The following is a 21,113-nucleotide window of genomic DNA, read 5'->3' as shown; positions in this document are numbered from 1 at the left end:
ATATAATGAATAGTCCTCGTCATATTATAATAAATAGCCATAGTCAGAAAAAAACACAATGAACCTGAACATTGACATGTCAACACAACAGTGTCATATCACTTGCACTAGCAACAGTTCTATGTTACATATTGGACTATCCACTGCATGCCTTTTCTGTGTGCCTCGGTGGAGCTACAGAACCAGACAGTGCGCTTGGCTGCTCTCTCTCGGTAGTGCAGCAATAAAAGCTGATCAGCGGTTTTTCAGGGAAGCCTGTTGTGCCTCAGGGTCCTCAGATAAAAGAGGCGGCTGCCGGCTGTGCTTGACCAGGCGGGAGGTGTGCAGGCCCCCGGGTCAAGTCCTCAGATGTATCGGACTCCCAGGAAGTTGAATCTGGCAACCCGCTGAACCTCCCCCCCCTCCCCATGGATCCACAGTCCATTGCGGTGGGTTTATTTGTTGTTTTTCCTGAAGTCGATAAGGATTTATTTCGTTTTTTGTTGTGTCGAAGTCCAGGTCGTGTTTCCTGCGCCATGTGGACAGCGTCTGAACCTCCTCCCTGTTGGCTGTTGGGGTATTATTCGATATCAGACCCGCTACGCTTGTGTTGTCTGCAGATTCTTCGATTAAGGTGTTGGAGCTGTGGGGGGGGGGGGGGGGGGGTAGGGTAAAGGGAGTAGAGGAGGGGACTGAGGACGCTGCCTTGGGGGACGCCAGTGTGGAGGGTGATGGTGGAGGAGGTGGGACAGCCCAGCCTGACATGCTGGGGTCCGTCGGTGAGAGAGAGTCATTGATCCACAGGACAGCGGCATCCAAACCGAGGGTGTGCAGTTTGTTGAGAAGTTTGTTCCAGGTCGATGGAGTTAAACGCCGAGCCCTATTTGACAAACAGCATCGGGACGTAGGTTTTGGGCTTCTCTAGGTGGGGGAGAGCTGTATAGCGCTGACGTGATGGTGTCATATGTGGATCTGTTTGCCTTGAAGGCAAACTAGTGTTGGTCGTGGTCAGACGGAATGCAGGCCGACACCCGTCTCTCAAAGAATTTCATTTTAAAGCCGAACTCATTCCTTTATATGTCTTCCTTTGTCCTGAGTTATTCTCTGTGTCATGATATTCCGCTGAACTGCCATTGGTGGTTGATTGTAAGAGTTCTGCGGATGCCCTTGTCTGGGTTTATCAAAAAAAGAATAGTGTATAATAACTATGTAATGCGAAATGGGCTATATAAATTTAATATATATATTAATAATTAATTAATTTATATCGGTCATTATTATACAAGTACAAGTGTCAATATTGGAGTTATTATTGGGGTTATCAAACGATAGCACTATTTGGTAACATTAAGGGGGTAATGCGAGATCTGCACTTTCCTCCTGACGGAGGTAGCAGCTGCCATGCGGGGCGCACAGAGGGAGAACAGGTGGGTGAGGGGCTGGGTAACCCAGACACACAACACACCTGAACAATGGCCACCTGAAACCAGACGTCAATCCACATTACTTTGAGAAATGCGATGCCTTTCACTGTTGTGTACTTTCTCAAAGGCAATTGCCTGCATAAAGGAGTTCCGTTTGTGTGTGTGTGTGTGTGTGTGTGTGTGTGTGTGTGTGTGTGTGTGTGCGTGTGTGCGCGCGTGCGCGTGTGCGCGTGTGCGTGCGTGTGTGTGTATGTGTGTGTTTTTTACTCTTTGGATTTGACAGAACAAGAAATATGTAGCCAACCAAACATCCAAACATATTAATAAAGAATGTTGAAAAACAATTGTTATGTTGCAATCTGTGTGTGCGTGTGTGTGGGTGTGTGTGTGTGTGTGTGTGTATGTGTGTGTGTGTGTGTGTGTGTGTGTGTGTGTGTGTGTGTGTGTGTGTGTGTGTGTGTGTGTGTGTGCGTGTATGCGTGTGCGTTTGCCTGCGTGTGTGCTTGTTTACGTGTGTGTGTGTCTGTGTGTGCCCGCGCGCTTGCATGCGTGTGTGTGTGTGTGTGTGTGTGTGTGTGTGTGTGTGTGTGTGTGTGTGTGTGTGTGTGTGTGTGTGTGCGTGCGCGCATCACCCATAGCGTGTGCGCATCGTTCATGCCTTTTACGGTAATGATGAGGGAGGATGTGGGCGTGGCCCCCGTCAAACGTCATCACCCTGCATCCAGCAACCAGGAACTGGGGTTGTGATAAGAAGTTTTTCACTCACGTAATCTTTAAATAACACTAAAAACGCACCGTTGCTGCTTTACCCCGTTGTATATTTCATTGATCGAATTAAAAATGAGCAACAAAGAGAAGGAAAAGGTAAGGAGAACACACACCAGCATGCTATGTGAGGCAAGCCACTGCATACCATAGATGGAGTGGCTCTAAGCGTTCAGCCCAGTGATCAGATCTCCTTAAATATACAAGATTCTGGTCACGAAGACGTGCGATTCATCATGACGGACGATGCTTTCCCATTCAATTATCAAATCTCCGCATGGACGTCTCTCCTCTAAACTTTTACCCAGGATCCTGCGACCCTGAAGGATGAGGGGAACACCCTCTTCAAGGCTGGGGACATGAAGGGTGCTGCCTGTTGTTACAGCAAGGCGATAAAGCTCAGCGATGCGAAGGCCGAACGGGCTGTCCTGTATCGGAACCGCTCTGCGTGCTACCTCAAGCTGGAGGAGTACACCAAGGCAGAGGCTGACGCTTCTAAAGGTTGGTCAGTTACACTCTCCTTAAAGTGTAAGATCTTATTTAGAACTTTGGGTATATGATTATCTCCAGTATCGCAGCGTTCAAACCACTCTCTCACAGCAGGAGTACCCACAGATCCCTAGTTTTCAGTCCACGCATACAAGACCCCCATGTACATCCACATCAATGCATGTGGAGTGATGCTGATTTGTAAGCTATAGATACCTGAACTCATTTAAATGTATTGCACATACAAACAAACATTAATTCGGACAGTGATTTAACTGGCAGATTTTAATTGGGTTAGATTGCGTTTAGATTAACAGCGTTTTCCAACCTAAGGATTGGGTCCGTATGTATGGAAGAGCAGCCCTGCTTTCATCCAAAGCGATTTACAGGAGTAAGTACATTTGTCAGAGGAAAGAGAAACAACAATATATCGCTGTCCGTACAGTCAGGATGTTCATAAACAAATGCCAAGCACTAACAATGGCTAGGTTAACCCATTCCCCGTATACAACACAGATAGGATAAGATGCTACACAATGCTAAGTACTTTTTTTATGTGCAATGACATACAACATACAATAAGTGTGTACATTAAGTGGCAGGACGTACAACATACAATATGTGCGTTAGAGGAGTGTGGGGGGGGGGGTAATGGGGGAGGCTATGCAGAGTCCAGGTGAACTCTGAACAAGTGAATCTTGAGTCTTCCTCCTCCTCCTCCTCCTCCTCAGCCCTGGACACAGACCCTGGAGACGTGAAGGCGCGGTTCCGCAGGGCCCAGGCCTGCCAGAAGCTGGGCCAGCTGAACCAAGCCTTCGAGGACTCCCAGAAGTGTGCCCAACTCGAGCCCAAGAACAGAGCCTTCCAGGACCTGCTGCGGGAGCTGGGAGCGCAGATCCAGCAGAAGGTGTGGAGGTGTTTCTCAGAGAGAGAGAGCAGCGAGCGGTGAAGGAGGAGGAGGAGGAGGAGGAGGAGGAGGAGGAGGAGGAGGTCCTGCAGGAGCTAACACTTGATCCTCATCTCTGTGCAGGCCAAGCAGATGAACTCCACGGACGCCCGCGTGCAGCAGATGTTCTCCCTCCTGTTGGATGCGTCTGCGACAGACTCGGACCGACAGAAAGTAAGAGTTTAGTTCTAGTTCATGCAGGCGTAGCCGTCTAGGCCTCGCCTTCTGCCACGGCTTGTCCCGTGCATTCTGAGTTATAATGACATAATTATCGTTTCATTTCACGCCCGGGTCACAAATCAATTGTTATTACAGTTGCTCTTTTAAATGCTTCTGTTCTATTGTCTTTGGATGGTCGTCCTTCTTTTTAAACTGCATTTTTGTTTATGTGAAAGTATCAGAAGTGCATTTTTTTATCAGTTTTTTTTTTACTTGCCTTAATAATTTACAAAACAACATTGCCTAGTAAAACGCCATTTGGAGATTACCAGCAGCTTGCATTATTCATATGATTGTATAACTTCTCATTGTTCTTTTTGGTCTATGTATATAATATCGTAGCTGTACGTATTTTCTACACCTAATATTTGTTATGTTGCACAGTTGAGGAGGCCACCAATGACTTGTACTCTGGTTGCAAACCCGACCAATGAACCTGTGAACCGTGCAGGCGGCCCAGAACCTGGTGGTGCTGTCGCGGGAGGACGCCGGCGCCGAGCAGATCTTCCGTAACGACGGCGTGAAGCTGATCCAGAGGCTGCTGGAGTCCAAGCAGGAGGACATCCTGCTGTCGGCGCTCCGGACGCTGGTGGGCCTGTGCACCGGACACCAGTCCAGGGTGAGTCAATCATCTGTGGGCGTCGCACAGCGCCACAGCGTCTCCAATCCAAGGTCGGGCAAGACCGGGTGGTAGATGGTAGAGGAGTGGGCGGGATGTGACTCAGGAGGCGGAGCGGAAACCGGAAGGTTGCTGGTTCGATCCCCGTCTCCTCCTAGCTGAGTGTCGAGGTGTCCCTGAGCGAGACGCCCTCACCCTGACTGCCCCCGACGAGCCCTGCGTGGTTGACTCTGCCGTCAGTGTGTGAATGTGTGCATGAGTGGGTGAATGTTAGGCAATAGGAGGAGCCGGGGATCGAAGTAGCAACCTTCCGGTTACCAGCCAACCTGCTCTACCTTCTGAGCCACATGCCGCCCAGATGCGGTACAGAGCTTTAACCAAAGGTCTCGCCGGTCCTCTCTCTCCTCCCCAGACCATGGCCATCGTGAACGAGCTGGGCATGCAGCAGCTGTGTGGCGTCATGGGGACGGGGGCGTCGGCCGTCTCGCTGGCCGCCTGCCACCTGCTGCAGGTGATGTTCGAGGCTCTGACCGAGGACATGAGGAAGGACTTCAGGGGCAAGGACGAGGCCATCCTCGCCGGTGAGACCGGAGGCATTCATTCAATTGACATATTCATGTTCAGGTCATTTTTTCTGAAGATCTGATTTACATGGTGGTTCTGAATTGAGAACACTATATCGAAAATATACAAAAAGTATGTAAATCAATTCATAAAATGTGCGTGTAGCATTTACATAAATTTACATTTAGGGCATTTAGCAGACACTTTTATCCAAAGCGACGTACTATAGGTACATAAGTAAGTACATGATGTGTGCATGTATGAAAAATCATTACAAATGTTCACAGATTGTGGTACACGTCCGCGGGGTAGGGAAGGTTCATTAGTCCAACTCAAAGCGCTCCCCGCCCGTCCAGATGGGGGGAGGAGTCTAGGGTTTTATGGCTGCTGCTGATTGGTGGATGACTCGGGTGTTCTCGGTCTGGCAGAGCCGTCCAGAGAGCTGCGCTCCATGCTACGCCACCTGCTGGACATGCTGCCGGCCGTCGCCGTGTCCGGGCCGGGCCGGGACAGTGCCATCAACCTCCTGGTGAAACAGGTGCCGCGCAAATGCCAGAAGAACCCGGACAACTCGGTGACGCTGTGGGTGATCGACCAGGGTACGACCACCCTCCCCCTGCCATACCGCCTGGAGGAAACGCCCGACGCAGGCTTTATAACTCAGTGTCTTGTTGAGTGTACAAAGTTGAGTGTCTTGTTGAGTGTACAAAGTGTTGTTGTGACTTCTACTCGCATCAGAGCACGAGGAGAAGCCATTAAGGGCAATGAAGTGGCCTCCTCAACAAATATATAAGTGCATATATATAAAATACATACAGATACCATATTGTATACACAGACAAAAGAAAACAACAAAAAAGTTCCTCTAATGCAGTTTGCATTAGAGAGAGAGAGTTGAGTACATGCTTCCTAGGAAAAAAAGTCTTCAGTCTCAAGTCCCTTCTAAGGGGCACGCACGTTGGCCCGAGGATTACAGTGCAGAGCAAGACATGAGAGACAGCATACAAATATGGGACAACAGAGAGACAATAAGACTAAGTGACAAGTGCATTTTAAAAGCAGTCTTAAATGTCCAGTACAAGGGTCCACTGAAAGCTGTCTGACTTTAAAGATGCATTTGCGGCTGCACTCGTTTCAACCTATCCAAGTGAATCCTTCTTTAGCGGAGAGTCAATAGTCTCCTTTTCACCGAGGGGTCTGGGGGTGGGGGTTGCCGGTCTCTCTCTGCAGGGCTGAAGCAGATCCTGGAGGTGGCGGGGACGGTCCCTGAGCTGGACCACGGCCCTGCGCTCACGGAGAACACCAACATGAGCTGCTCGGTGCTGCTGAGCAAGCTGTACGACGACCTGAAGAGCGACAAGGAGCGGGAGAACTTCAGCAAGCTCTGCGAGGACTACGTCCAGTGAGTGGGAACGCTGATGACTTGCGTTTGTTCCCGTCTCAATTCGTTCCTGTTTTACCTTAAAAGTGACTTAGAAACAGACAGTACTTGAGTCCGGTTAGATTTCCACCTTCAATCCTCTGCTGCACATTTACACATCTACATTTAGGATTACATTTAGGGTTTATCCAAAGCACTTACAATAAGTACATTTGTCAGAAGAAAGAGAAACGACAACATATCGCTGAAGGCATGTCTGTCGCCTTGCATGGTGTGTGAATGTGTGTACGAACCTCTGTAAGTCGGCTTTGGATAAAAGGGTCTACTAAATGCCCTAAATGTATACGTAAATGTAAATCTTTTTGAAATCCCTTTGCCGATCAGGCAGCACTTCAGCCGCCCGGACGTGGAGAGCAAGCTGCGCGCGATCCAGAGCGCCTCCACGCTGCTGCAGGGCCCCAGCGACACGGGGAACCAGGCCCTGGAGGTCCCGGGCATGATGGACGCCGTCATCGCCCTGTGCGCCTCCAAGGACGTGAGCCACCAGCAGGTGGCGGTGGAGGCGCTCATCCACGCCTCGGGGAAGGCCAAGAGGGCGTCCTTCATCACGCCCAACGGGGTGGCACTGCTCAAGGACCTCTACAAGAACAGCGAGAACGACCGGATACGCGTCAGGGCGCTGGTGGTACGTGAGGACACGACAGCCGTCCACGTCACGGTTTAGTTTGAGTTCAAGTCCTTGGAAAAGTTGTTTGTTTCCAGTTCCTGCTTTATTTTTCAAAATTCGAACCTCAACCTTGATCAAGCCCCGCCCGTTTTCATCTGAGATTTTTTTCGGTACATTTATATTTATATATTTATTTATATATATATATATAGATCTTCTAGGTGAAGGCGTTGCACTGACCTGAGTTGTAATCTGAGTAGTTAATTGTCTTGGAGTACCTACAAAGGTGCAACATAAATTACTCTTTATTATTATTATTAATGTCTTGACTTGTTTTAAATTGTTCCCACACAGGGTCTGTGTAAGCTGGGCTCGGCCGGTGGGACAGACTTCAGCATGAAGCAGTTTGCAGAGGGCTCCACGGTCAAGCTCGCCAAGCAGTGCAGAAAGTAGGTCATCTTGACCCACTTTGGTGGCCTGGCTATTGCCAGACCAAGCTCAGTCGTAGATTGCACGTTGGTCTGGGGAAGCTGCTGTCATTTTCTTCAGCACAAGAGGCGTGATCAACGGGCCTAGTTCAAATGACTCGAAAATTGGCTGTTTGCCGTCGCTTCCCTGTCCTCTTAAACCAGCCAATAGCGTGCCAGGGGGAAGAGCCAGTTTGGTGATTGGAAAAAACGTATCGAAACTAGAAAGAAATGTATTGCTCTTCTCCAGACCCTTCTGCAGGGCAAACTCAAATTGCGGGCAGAATGGGCTGGGCTACCCAGTCTACCAGTTTGGGTCTTTATTTGTATTCCTCCTGCGTCCACATTTGTACTCCATTTGTGTGTGTATTTATATCGTCTCTAAGATGATCATGTACATGTCAATAATGTCAACAGAGCTGGGTTGAGATGCTTCATTTCTAATTCAGGACTTAGATTGACTAACTCACTCCTATACCGACCATAACCTCATTTGATGATGTTCATATTCATTTTTTCCATCTACATTTCTATTCTTTCGGTGTATATCGACATAGTAAAGTATTAATGAACCAAATCAATAAAGTACTCCCTTATCTTATTTATATATGAAAAAGGAGGTGAGTCCAGGGAAGCTAAGGGTACTGTCTCTCTCTACCAGTTGGCTGTGGAACGACTCCCCTCTCTCTCCCAGGTGGTTGTGTATCGACTCCCTCCTCTCTCTCTCTCTCCCAGGTGGTTGTGTATCGACTCCCTCCTCTCTCTCTCTCTCCCTGGTGGTTGTGTATCGACTCCCTCTCTCTCTCTCTCTCTCTCTCTCTCCCAGGTGGTTGTGTATCGACTCCCTCTCTCTCTCCCTCTCTCTCCCAGGTGGTTGTGTAACGACTCCCTCCCCTCTCTCTCTCTCCCAGGTGGTTGTGTAACGACTCCCTCCCCTCTCTCTCTCTCCCAGGTGGTTGTGTATCGACTCCCTCTCTCTCTCTCCCAGGTGGTTGTGTAACGACTCCCTCTCTCTCCCAGGTGGTTGTGTAACGACTCCCCTCTCTCTCTCTCTCTCTCCCAGGTGGTTGTGTAACGACTCCCCTCTCTCTCTCTCTCTCTCTCTCTCCCAGGTGGTTGTGTAACGACTCCCTCTCTCTCTCTCTCTCTCTCTCTCTCTCCCAGGTGGTTGTGTATCGACTCCCTCTCTCTCTCCCTCTCTCTCCCAGGTGGTTGTGTAACGACTCCCTCCCCTCTCTCTCTCTCCCAGGTGGTTGTGTATCGACTCCCTCTCTCTCTCTCTCTCTCTCTCTCCCAGGTGGTTGTGTAACGACTCCCTCTCTCTCCCAGGTGGTTGTGTAACGACTCCCCTCTCTCTCTCTCTCTCTCTCTCTCTCTCCCAGGTGGTTGTGTATCGACTCCCTCTCTCTCCCAGGTGGTTGTGTAACGACTCCCTCTCTCTCCCAGGTGGTTGTGTAACGACTCCCCTCTCTCTCTCTCTCTCTCTCTCCCCCAGGTGGTTGTGTAACGACTCCCTGCCGGCGACCTCTCGCCGCTGGTCCGTGGAAGGCCTGGCGTACCTCACCTTCGACGCCGACGTGAAGGAGGACCTCGTGGGCGACCAGAACGCACTGCGGGCCATGTTCGAACTCGCTAAGGTCACAACCACAACAGTTTCAGTTACTTTAATGCACCTTCTGCGGTTCGGTTACATCGCAAGAGATTGTTGACAGTATTTTAGTGACTGTCAGTATTTGAGTGACGTGCTATTGCGACGTTTATTTGGAGACCAAAATTGGTTTCAATTTGAAGCGTAGGAAAGTGGATTAATGGAAGGATCAAATTAGTCTGTCTGTCATTCATGAATTCATTCATAGTCAGTGAGGACAATTTTACTTTATTGTCCCAAGTTTAAACCTGACCCATCTGCTAGCACTGCAGTATTGTAAATCACGTCATCATTTCCAATTTACAGCGTATACTTGGGTATGCATGGGACAAATCCAAGTCTTGAATCTTGAATTTAATAATAAGGCTTTGTTTGGTCCACTTTGCACGTTGATGTATATATTTAATGAAAACATCTAATATATTCATTTCCCTCCGTGGGGATGCATAATGCATAACCAACCATACGATCCGCCGTCGTGTCTGAATAACTCTCCCCTCGCTCCTGCAGTCGGAGGACAAGACGGTGCTGTTCGCCGTGGGCTCCACGCTGGTGAACTGCACCAACAGCTACGACGTGGAGAAGCCCGACCCGCAGATGTTGGAGCTGGCAAAATATGCAAAGCAGCATGTGCCCGAAGAGCACCCCAAGGTGCTCATTTAAAAGCCATCCCGACCCCCTCCGGCTTATAGATAGCATGGTCTTTGTCTTCCGTTCAGACTTCACCCCTAAGACTCTGCATAGCCTCCCCCCTTACCCCCCCACACCCCCACACCCCCCCACACCCCTCTTACGCACTTATTGCATGTGGTGCGTCCTGCCACTTAATGTACGCACTTATTGTATGTTGTACTTCCACGCACTGAAAAATGGTACTTAAATAGTACTACTTGCATTGTGTAGCGTCTTATCCTAGCTATCTGTGTTGTATACAGGGGTATGGGTTAACCTAACAATTGTTAGTGCTTGGCACTAATTGGTTCTATGAACATCCTTACTGTACCGACTGTTCTTTCCTCTGACAAATGTACTTGTTCTAAGTCCCTTTGGATAAAAGCGTCTGCTAGATGCCCTAAATGTAATAATTTTTTAATGCGATTTTGAATATACAAAGTCTCCTCGACCCTTAACACGCTGCTGTCGTGATGCTGCGCGTCATCGCCTGTGTTTTAGGACGCCGCCTCGTACGTGGAGAAGAGGCTGGGGAAGCTGCTGGAGGCGGGCGTGGTCTCGGCCCTGGTGTGCATGGTCCGGCACGAGAGCCCCGCCCTCACCGAGTCCTGTCGGGAGTGCGTCGCGAGGTAGGACCACGTCTCGCCTCCCCCCCCCCCCCCCCCTCAAAGACCAGGGCCCAAAACCAACGCCTGGGTTCAGTGTGGCTTCGTCTGGCTCGCTGTCCTCCTCAATGAGCTTCAGGGGTCGTTTATTAAAGAAAATGTCATAAGTAACGCCAGGATAACATCTCACTGTCAAAGCCTGGAAATGGAATGCTTTGTCTGTGCCAAGCCAAATAAACCTAACGTGATTCATCTGTATCAAACACAAAATTTTCAAAGCTGCCAACAAAACAGAGTTTGGTGTTTTTTTTTTTCCCTGATTAACGACCAAAGCGAACGTCAACGTGATCCATCGATGGGCTGTCCAGCGACGAGGAACTGACTCATCGTTTCAGCACCACTCAGTGTGGTGTTCTCTATGCAACCGAGTTCCACAGAACATCTTGACTCAGAACAACCCATCTCAGAATAACTCTTCTAGAACATCTCGTCTCAGAACAGCTTGTATCAGAACACCTTGTCTCAGAACATCGTGTAGGAACCACTCTGCTCACCGTCCCTTCCCCATGCAGGGCCTTCCTGGCACTGGTGGATCGTCAACAGGACCGAGGGGCCGTGGTGGCCCAGGGCGGAGGAAAGGTAGGTAGGGCTGACCCCGGGGCTGCACTGTACCTCCCGGGTGATAACCCTGAGACCGGACCGTAAGTATCGTCTGACCCCCCCCCCCCCCCCCCCCTCCCCCCGCTGCTCCGCAGGCCCTGATCCCGCTGGCGTCTGACAACACGGTCGTAGGAAAGGTCAAATCGGCACAAGCTCTGGCCAAGATCACCATCACATCCAACCCTGAGATCGCCTTCCCCGGGGAACGGGTGAGGAGGAGACCTATTCCATAATCCTCTGCTCACTTATTTATTAAAACCGCTCTTTCTCTTTCTCTTTCTTTCTCTTTCTTTCTGTCTGCCTCTCTCTCTCTCTGTCTCTCCCTCTCTCTCTCTCTCTCCCTCCCTCTCCCTCTCCTTCTCTGTCTCTCTCCATCTCTGCCTCTCTCTCTCTCTGTCCCTCTCTGCCTCTCTCTCTCTCTGCCTCCCTCTCTCTCTCCCTCTGCCTCTCTCTCTCCCTCCAGTATAATTCAACCACCTCTCTCCCTCCCCTATCTCTTCTTTAGATCTACGAGGTGGTCCGGCCGCTCATCAGCCTGCTGAGTCTGGAGTGCACCCTGCTGCAGAACTTTGAAGCTCTCATGGCGCTCACCAACCTGGCCGGCATCAGCGAGCGTCTCAGGTCAGCCACTAGGGGGAGCTCTTCGCTAACACGACGGCACAGTGCCCGCAGCTGCAAGCTTGCAAGCTTGCGGTGTTATCTGAAAGGAATAACAAAAACAGCGTACTTTTTTACTTCCTCTTGAATTTTTTTAAGACATCTGCTTCGATTTAGCAGTTTTTTATTTTTATTTTTAAATACACCAACATCAACATTTATAGCTGAGTGTTAAAATGACCGATACCCATTGCAGGTCAATGATAAAATGATTTCAGAAGAAATCACTCATAATTACATTTAAATTGTGAAATGTCCACAAAAGTGACTTCATACACCATATTCATTCTCCAGGACTTGGAGCAGTAGAAGAGGCCGTGCCATTACCGTAAATAATAGAACAGCCTTGTGTTCTCCAGACAGAAGATGATCCAGGAGAAGGCCGTGCCCAAAATGGAGGGCTACATGTTTGAGGAGCACGAGCTGGTCCGGGCAGCCGCCACCGAGTGCATGTGCAACATGGTCCTCAGCACAGAGGTAAGCACAACTAATACGCACGGTGGTGTGTGTGTGTATGAGTGTGTGCACTGTGTATGAGCGTGTGTGTGTGTGTGTGTGTGTGTGTGTGTGTATGAGTGTGTGCACTGTGTATGAGTGAGTGTGTGTGTGTGTGTGTACACACTGTGTGTGTGTGTGTGTGTGTGTGTGTGTGTGTGTGTGTGTGTGTGTGTGTGTGTGTGTGTGTGTGTGTGTGTGTGTGTGTGTGTGTGTGTGTGTGTGTGTGTGTGTGTGTGCGCGCGCGCGCCTATGCCCGAGTTGCCATCACGACTCACGTCACCTAAATTATCTCTTTCTCTCTTGGTGTTTCTTCACCTGCCGTGGATCTCACCCACCCACCCTGTGTGTGTGTGTGTGTGTGTGTGTGCGCCCGTGTGTGTGTGTGTGTGTGTGTGTGTGTGTGTGTGTGGTCCTCAGGTGCAGCAGCTCTACCTGGCCACGGGGAACGACCGGCTGAAGCTGCTGGTCCTCTACAGCGGCGAGGAGGATGAGAGGCTACGGCGCGCCGCCGCCGGGACCCTCGCCATGCTCACCGCCGAGCAGCCGGAGCTCTGCGCCCGCGTGCCCGCCACGGTGAGCGCATCACTTCCTGTCCCCTGACGGGAAGTGACCACTATAGCGGCGGCAGGGGGGGGGGGGGGGGGCTTAGGGGAGAGATTATGGAAACTAGAAAAATGCGTTGGAAGCGAGTCAAGTCGGTCTTATTGGGGAAGCCCTCGGAGGCTGTAGCAGTGATTAGAGGCTTTAGAATTCAACGCACTCCAGAGCCACACTGTTTGCACAACCCTTCATCCTAGCAAGGAAACTTAAACTTTTTTTTAATTATCAATGAGGAGCGTAGAAGAGCTCACTCCGCCGGTCGGTGTGTGAATGTGTGCATGAACGGGTGAATGTGAGGCAGTGTTGTAAAGCGCTTTGAGCGGCCACTGGTTAGAAAAGCGCTGTATAAATGAAGTCCGTTCACCATTTAACTTTAACCTCCGTCTTACCCCTCTCTCTCTCCCCCCCCCCCCCCCTCAGACCGCCCACTGGCTGGAGATCCTGCAGGCGCTGCTGCTCAGCGAGGTGGGCGACCTGCGGCACCGCGGCGTGGTCATCGCCCGCAACCTGATGGCGGCGGAGCGGAGCCTGGCGGAGACGCTGATGGAGAGCGAGGCCCTGGAGATCCTCTCCGTGCTGGCCAAGGGCGGCGGCGACGGCGGTACCCCGGACCCCGTCGCCAAGACGGCGCAGAGCTGCCTGGACAAGGCCATCGAGTACGGGATCATCCAGAGCAGCGGGGAGGGGGCGGGGGCGGCGGGGGTGGCCCGCGTCGTAGAGGAGTGAGGGGTGTGTGTGTGTGTGTGTGTGTGTGTGTGTGTGTGTGTGTGTGTGTGTGTGTGTGTGTGTGTGTGTGTGTGTGTGTGTGTGTGTGTGTGTGTGTGTGTGTGTGTGTGTGTGTGTCCAAAGTGTATAGGTGCAGCAAAGGTGTGGCTTTGTTTTGTGTCACATATTCTAACACGTGTGTGTGTCTAAGTTAGCATACACGTGCGTGTGTGTGTGTGTGTACCTTAAAGTGTGCGTGTCATCGTTTTGACATTGGCTTGTATCAGAGGCAGCCCGATGTGTCTTACACTAACCTGCGATGTACTCTTCACCAAAAATGTTGGGATAGAAAAGTGTACAAGCCTGGATGTTTTTTTTTATATATAGTTTTGTTCACTCTTTCATTCCAAAGATCTTTTTTTTTTGTTGCTGGTTATTTCATTCCGGTTTTGTAATCAGTGTACTTCCATTTCAATCACACACCTTCCTATTTCAATGTGCTCCTTCATCGGTTGTATTTATTTGTCGTAATGGAGCGCACAACCATTCACTGCAGGCGTATTTCTTACACACTATGACTGATGATGTTGTTTTTTTTCTATCACTGCTGGGACATTCCTTTTGTTGTGGTCACCTTTTTTTTAAATCAACTTTTAACGTGCACATATAAATAATGTATGATAATTAATTTCTATAATGATACCTTACCGAAATTGATAATAAAATGACGTCACACGTCACATGGCACACTGTCACTCGTATTTCCACGTCATCGGCAGCCGCGCATGCGCGCAGTGTGCCGCTATCACCAGCGTTAGCGAAGCGGGCCCACTTTTCAAAGCCTCATGAGCCTCCCAGTAGGCGCAGTGTTTCAATGACCTGGTTCGGATTCGGCTTTAATGCTTTCGGGCAAATAACGGCCCGCGGGAAACCATCACAAGGCGACGACGATGTTCAAAGTTACACGTGTTTGACGCCGACACGTCTGGACCACGTGGGTGGCCGCGAGGTCGGAGCGGAGCGTCAAGAGGGGCGCGCGGGATCCAATCAGCTGAACGCGGGGACCAATCAGCTGAGCGCGTGTTGGAGTCGCACGGCGTCGCTGTGTTTACACGGTGAGGCTATGACGTCACATGACTACTACGCCATCTACATGTGGTGTCACGTCACATGACAACTACATCTACATGTGTTGTCATGTTATATCACATGACCCGTACATCTACATGTGTTGTCATGTTATATCACATGACCCGTACATCTACATGTGTTGTCATGTTATATCACATGACAACACATGTAGATGTACATGTGTGTCATAACAGCACCGTATTCTAAGCAGACAAATGCATTGTGTTTAATCTATGTAGAACTTAAGTTCACATGCCCAGTCTAGGCATCATCACTTTCATACTTTTAATATTCTAGAAGATATCCGAGAGTACTGACTCGGGTCATGATTCCCTCTCGATCGTAGACGAGGGTCGTGTGTACTTATCGGGCTTTGGCGCCGACGAGAACGGACGTTACATCAGTGAAAGAAGCCTGGGCTGCCAGGACGCTCTGCTCGGGGAGCGATACCTCACCCTGGGGTTCACAGACCGAGTGGAGTGCTGGGACGTCCAGCGCCGCGACCCGGTCCCGCCGGCCCCCGCATGGAGCAAGGAAACACCGGCTGAGGAGAAGGAAGCTGGTAATACCGAGTGCATCGATCTGTGGGAGTGTGTGTGTGTGTGGGCTGTGGTGGATGATGGCTGGTTGAAGCAGCCTCACCTGGCCCGGGTCAGACTGACCGGACTCTGGGGCTGGCCGGGTGAGGCTGCACACCTGTTGTTGTGCAGTGAGTAATCAGTGTGCCCCAGGTGAAAAACCAGCCATCACCGCGGCGCTCAGACACACACTCAGGGGGTTCTCCAAGACCACAACGCCATTAATTATTACCTCTCCAACCTTGCTGATCTGAGCCTTGTTTTGTGACGTATTTCAGGGCCCCCCCGTCGGCTGCCGTTAGCCCCCGGGGGCTACGTAGCCTCCAAACCTCCGTTCTACCGACCCCTGTCGCCCCAGCTGAAGGCCGTGAGCCTGGCCCTGGGGGCGGAGCATGCCGTCCTGCTCAGCGGCTCCGGAACGGTCTATACCTGGGGACTAGGGAGGTACAGACACCTGGCATCACAGCATAACATGTCCTCCGTTTCGTGTGAATACAGCCACACCACTGTGTGTTGTATGTCACACAGGTGTACACATGTTTCAAACCGATATGCACGGCAATTGATGTAGTTATAGGGGTGCTGTTATGCCACCAGGTGTGAGTGTGATTTGCCATCACAAGCTGTTTGAAAATCTGCCCTTAACTGTGTATTAGTGACATCACTAGTGGGCGTGCCCCCACCTAGATGTACGCTGGATAGATCTACCAGGTCTACCAGCCTACCCAGTGGACTAATGTGACAAATGTGGCGTATCTATCCATCATACGTCTAGGGGGACACACCCACCCCCTTATAATGTCACTAAAACACAGGAAACTCATCACACTCACAACCCGCATAGCATCACCCCTTTAAAAAGCACTTAACATATTTCATATTAAATGTATATTGTCTGGTTATGTTGTATGTTATTATTTGTTACTACAATGAGCTGATGTACCAAAAGCAAAAGCCCGCCAGCCGTGGCTGTGTGTTCATTACACCTCTGGATCTGACGTGTGTATATTCACGTGTGTGTGTGTGTGTGTGTGTGACTGTTTTCTTTTTTTTATCACCAGCCACGGTCAGTTGGGCCACTCGGGCCTGACCCCTGAGAAGGACCCCAGGCCGGTGGAGGCCCTGTGGGGGGTCCGCATCGGCTCGGTGTCTACAGGAGGCTGGCACTCTGCCTGCGTTAGCGGTGAGTCCTTAAGGGTCGAGGTTTGAGGCTGACTGTCATGAGTCCTGCTCCTGTGGATTACTCTGCACTCTGACCAGGGGCGTGTTAAAGGTGATGTCACGCCACCAGGCGTGAGTGTGATTATTCATTACGAGCAGTGTGAAAGTCTGCCTGTTCCGTTTTTTTTTGGTCTGCATAATATCACCCCTTTAAAAGCTATGGCTGTGCAGCACAATTGTTGTTTTGTTGTGGCTGCTCTCTGCCTAACTTGTAATGGACTTTTGATAACACAGGTATTAGAAGTCTTAGGCTGGGTTGCACCAACATGGATTAAATTAATCCTGGTTTAGGGTTAATCTAGGGTTAGTAAATCTAGGCTTACATGTTGACCGATTTTACTACAATAAATACAAATACATGTTTATACTAATAAAACAATCCCAGGATGAGGTTTATCATTTGCCTAGAGATCTTAATTAGTATTGTTTTCTAAGCGGTATTAAAGCGTCTCAAATTGAACCCGGTTGAACCCTGCAGATGTCCTCTCAAAGCATTAATGACTCTGTGTGATTGTTCTCCCTCATGGCTCAGCTGGGGGCGACCTGTATGTGTGGGGCTGGAATGAGTCCGGCCAGCTCGGACTTCCATCTCTAGCTATGCGAACAAGCCAAGGGCAGAAGAGAGTTAAGGGAAGTAAGTATTTCTTTCAAACTTGGCCCTCGCCTTGACAGCTACACAACGGTTACACGGCTGTGCTCGTGTACAAATGTCCAGTGGGAAATGGCGTTGCTTCACAATATGACAAATTCGTTTGTTCCATATTATGGAAGTCTGTTGCAAGCTTTTTGCATGCAAGATTAGTATTGGTTGATAGATGACATGTCCCCAATTAGGGGGAATTATTGGGGGCTAGGGTCAGGGGTGTAAATATTTGGCCTGTTAAGCCCTTTGAGACTGTACTGGTGATGAAGGGCTATACAAATAAAATTGAATTGAATGTCAACACACGCTCAAATGAGTTTTCAGCGTGAAAGGTTAATTAATTCTTCTCTTCATCCACCAGCTGCATCGACCGGAGGAGAGGAGCACGAGGCCGGGGGAAGCCAGGACGTGTTCATATCCATCCAGGCCTTCCCGGCCTTGCTGGACATCACTGAGTCATGTGACGTGGCCAAGGTCAGCTGTGGCTCGCGACACACCGCCGCGGTGACAAGTAAGACCTCACACACTCAGTTCACAAACTGGGATTAAAGAAATGTGTCGAGGCCTTTCACAATAGTATAGTCTGGCCCGTATCGGCACATTATGCCATCCTCTTCCCTCCCAAACCATCCCTGATAGGAGGGATGCTTCTCCTGTGCATTCGTTTACATTTAGGGTATTTAATCCTTTTATCCAAAGCGACTAACAATAAGTAAGTTTGTCAGAAGACGGAGAAACAACAATCTATCGCTGTCGGTAGAGTAAGGACGTTCAAAGAACCGAGTGCCAAGCACTAACAATCACTAGGTTAACCCATTCCCCGTACACAACAAAGATAGCTAGGATTATATTCCTTCTCAAGGTTTGACTCCTGATATTAAGGGAGTTTTTGGCCCTGGTCCGTTAGAGGGTGTGGTACAATGTGGCCTATGGAGTCAAGAGTCAGAGTAACTCTAATTCAGGGCTACACAAAATAAATTGACTTAGACTTTAAAAATGAAATTGCCTTGATGTTGACGTCACATTTCCATTAAACATTGCAGCTACTGGTGATCTCTACACGTGGGGATGGGGTAAGAGTAAAACAGTTCTCTAAATAAACAACCTTTTTCTAAACGGATGTGGGCTGGGTTTTACATTGTGCCACACGTCTTCCTTTCTGTTTCTCCGTCTGTTTTCAGGCGAGTACGGCCAGCTAGGTCACGGGACAGCGACGAGCTCGGACGAGCCTCAGCGCGTGGACTTCTTCAGGGGGGAAGGCCTCAGGGTGGTGGATGTCGTTTGCGGGCCATGGAACAGTTTTGCCACGGCAACCAAGGAGGAAGTGTCGCAATCTTAAAACCACAAACCGGTGGATTCTCCTTGGTGAGAGCAGACATTGGAATTTGAACTTTGGACCTCCAAGAATTGCATCAGCTGTAAATATCCAGTTTTTCAATTAAATATAAAGTTTACTTTTGTAATTCGGTCATCGGCTTTCTCATGTGAAACTGAAACACATCCACATTGTTGAGGGAGGTTTAATACACAAGTTTATTATTAGTTCGATAGGTAACGGTTAAAAATAGTACCATAAAAAAGATCTTTACATTGTACAACATTGTACAGTAAAAAAATCACAGATAAATAAATTAAGTATTTGCATGTTAAAAACTGGCTAACATTATCGAAAAGGAGCAAGTACAGAATTAGAATCACACAGTAGATCTGTTGCCACAGCTCTCCTCCCTCTTCACAGCACAATCTTGAAAGAACTGCGGATACAAAAATGGATTATGAATCAGCATCAGGGGCAGCTAGAGGAGGAACAGTATTGCGGCGATAACGACATTTCACCTGACAAAATCTGGCGATCTGGAAATGACGTGCTGGAACTCTGAGAGGTTCACCGTGCCGTCCTTGTCGATGTCAGACTCCTCCAGGATCTAAGAAGTACACAAAAAAACCTCCATAAACGACGGCTGCAGCTCAACATCACAATCGACCGCCACCCGAGTTGCTTGAATTATTCAGGGAGTTTAGCAGAAGCTTTTATCCAAAGCGACTTACAACGAGTACATTTCTCAGAAGAAAGGAAAAACAATATCGCTGTCGGTACAGTTAAGATGTTCATAGAACCAAGTGCCAAGCACTAACAATTGCTACATTAACCCATGATAGCTAGGCTAAGATGCTACACAATGCTAAGTCCTATTTTTAAGTGGCAGGACGTACAACACACAATAAGTGCGTACATTAAGTGGCAGGACGTACACCACACAATAGGTGCGTAAGAGGGGTGTGTGTGTGTGGGGGGGGGTGTGTGTGTGTCTCTGTCCTGGTTAATGAGCTTGGTTGTCTGAGCCTCAATTAACTCACGTTCCTAATGAGCTGCTTCATCTCGTCGGGGGTGAGCCTGGTGTCGTCCGTCTCCCCCGTCAGGCAGTTCACCAGCTTCTCCAGGTCGCCCTCGTCCAGAGTGCCGTCGTCGTCAAAGTCTGGTCCAACAAACCAACCGACACAACGATGGTTTAAACACTCTCCGTGGAACAGATCTCCGTCAAATGTATCTCCCAGCCCCACTCACACTTTCCAGAGTTGTTCCGATACCAGTATCAGGAATTCCTCTGATTCTGCCTAAAATATATAATATAATAAAAAAAAATCCAGACAGCAAGTGAACCGACTTTACATTGCCATCATCGCAAGAGAAACTTTCAATAAAACAAGTGCTATTAGTAGTTACAATGCTGGATGCTGTATCGGGATGTACTCGGTATCGGACGCTACTCAGGAATCGGAATCGGTATCGGGAAGGAAAGGATGGTATCGGAACATCTCTAGCGTTCATAGCACCGATGAGATGTTTACCAAAGATCCGGAAGGCGTAGTGGGACTTGATCTCCAGGGTGGCCGAGTCGCTGAAGGCACTCAGAAGGTCCAGGAAGTCCTCAAAGGTCAGACCGTCCCTCGACTCCGACGTGGAGAACACACGCACGATCCTCTCCCGGAAAGGGTTGGACTGCGGGAGGGGATTGGAAACAAGTCCAAGGGTCAGTGGGACTTTACGAGAAACGGCAGAGAACTTCCTCCACGGTGACCATGAGTGAAACACCCCTGCGTCGAGTGTCAACAACCAAACATGTAACAAGTTGAGGGTCTGTTTGTGGAAGCATCTGAGCACTATCTCTCATTAGTATTAATAAAGTAAAGTACAGTGTATAGTTGTGTATTAGACCAGTATTCATAACATGAAGTGTGTTGAGTTGGGTATACCTTGAGCTCTGGCAGCGTGAGGATGGCCTCTGTAGTAGCCCTGGGATCTGGGAGGTTTTTATCTTCTCTAGACAGCAGTTCAGTAAACCGCTTGTGGGCACTAAATAAAAAGAAGTATAGTAGTATAAGGTTTATTCTCATGTCCAATCGACGCTATGTTTATCCATTCCTTACAACAATCGTGTGTATCAGGTCATTCAAGTGTGTTGGTCATATGAAAGTTGAGAGGACGTCAGTGGATCACTCACAGAAGAATCTCCTGCTTGGTCAGAAACGTCAACTCCTAGAAACAAAGAGAAACAACTCAATGAGGACACCCTCCTTGTTTCGCAACTCATTGGATTCAATAAACTTACTAATTGAATACAACTTCACAACCATGCCGTAGTATCCGTCGCAATGACGATCGATCACAAACACAAACACAGTTCCCAACTTTTAATCGCCCCCATACCGCGGACGCCAGGGAGCGGCTCTCGAACGCAACTCACTTGGTATTCCGAGAGCAGATCCTTCCCGAGGTGGCTGGCTGTGGCTCCCATGTTTGTGGATGTGATCGCAGAAGAGCGATATGTGCGTAAACAACTTGTACCACCGACGGCTGGATCACCTGCGCTGCGTAACGCTGGCCGCTGAACCCCTCCTCTCCTCGCTCCTCTCTCCGCTCTCCACTTCCTGGATCCGCGGCCCCGCATTTGCATGGCAGCGCCTCCCTACCCA

At 49.4% G+C, this 21,113-nt stretch overlaps 3 protein-coding genes across 5 annotated transcripts; 2 read left to right on the top strand and 1 right to left on the bottom strand.

Moving 5' to 3' along the window:
* The first annotated feature begins 315 nt into the window (after window positions 1-315).
* LOC311357115 (protein unc-45 homolog A-like) lies at window positions 316-14,299 on the top strand. Of its 2 annotated transcripts, none has more exons than XM_084477000.1 (19): window positions 316-428; window positions 2,477-2,669; window positions 3,389-3,564; window positions 3,688-3,777; window positions 4,274-4,441; window positions 4,854-5,022; window positions 5,434-5,604; window positions 6,236-6,407; window positions 6,771-7,071; window positions 7,408-7,502; window positions 9,016-9,157; window positions 9,679-9,819; window positions 10,342-10,469; window positions 11,018-11,084; window positions 11,201-11,314; window positions 11,611-11,726; window positions 12,122-12,239; window positions 12,678-12,833; window positions 13,281-14,299. In XM_084477000.1, the coding sequence occupies exons 1-19, from the start codon at window positions 408-410 to the stop codon at window positions 13,584-13,586; spliced, it is 2,844 nt and encodes a 947-aa protein (XP_084333126.1). In that variant the 5' UTR covers window positions 316-407; the 3' UTR covers window positions 13,587-14,299. The 2 variants fall into 2 exon arrangements, with proteins under 2 accessions (XP_084333126.1, XP_084333125.1); XM_084476999.1 differs by lacking the exon at window positions 316-428 and adding an exon at window positions 2,133-2,267.
* Window positions 14,300-14,408: 109 nt separating this feature from the next.
* On the top strand, window positions 14,409-18,537 carry rccd1 (RCC1 domain containing 1). 2 transcript variants are annotated; one of them, XM_084477023.1, is made up of 8 exons: window positions 14,409-14,680; window positions 15,043-15,258; window positions 15,553-15,718; window positions 16,336-16,457; window positions 17,028-17,129; window positions 17,500-17,649; window positions 18,182-18,211; window positions 18,320-18,537. In XM_084477023.1, exons 1-8 carry the CDS (start codon window positions 14,440-14,442, stop codon window positions 18,475-18,477), a joined length of 1,185 nt encoding a protein of 394 aa, XP_084333149.1. In that variant the 5' UTR covers window positions 14,409-14,439; the 3' UTR covers window positions 18,478-18,537. The 2 variants fall into 2 exon arrangements, with proteins under 2 accessions (XP_084333149.1, XP_084333150.1); XM_084477024.1 differs by having other exon boundaries at window positions 17,500-17,612; window positions 18,320-18,477.
* Window positions 18,538-18,653: 116 nt separating this feature from the next.
* cib1 (calcium and integrin binding 1 (calmyrin)) lies at window positions 18,654-21,069 on the bottom strand. The gene is made up of 7 exons (XM_084477723.1): window positions 20,885-21,069; window positions 20,642-20,676; window positions 20,394-20,493; window positions 19,989-20,139; window positions 19,497-19,615; window positions 18,975-19,063; window positions 18,654-18,892 (listed from the first exon to the last, which is right to left on the bottom strand). Exons 1-7 carry the CDS (start codon window positions 20,933-20,935, stop codon window positions 18,871-18,873), a joined length of 567 nt encoding a protein of 188 aa, XP_084333849.1. The 5' UTR covers window positions 20,936-21,069; the 3' UTR covers window positions 18,654-18,870.
* Between the last annotated feature and the right edge of the window lie 44 nt (window positions 21,070-21,113).

Source organism: Micromesistius poutassou (genome assembly GCF_964030765.1).
Source record: "Micromesistius poutassou genome assembly, chromosome: 13".
In the NCBI taxonomy this organism is placed as follows: domain Eukaryota; kingdom Metazoa; phylum Chordata; class Actinopteri; order Gadiformes; family Gadidae; genus Micromesistius; species Micromesistius poutassou.
This window is presented reverse-complemented; position numbering and strand designations above follow the sequence as displayed.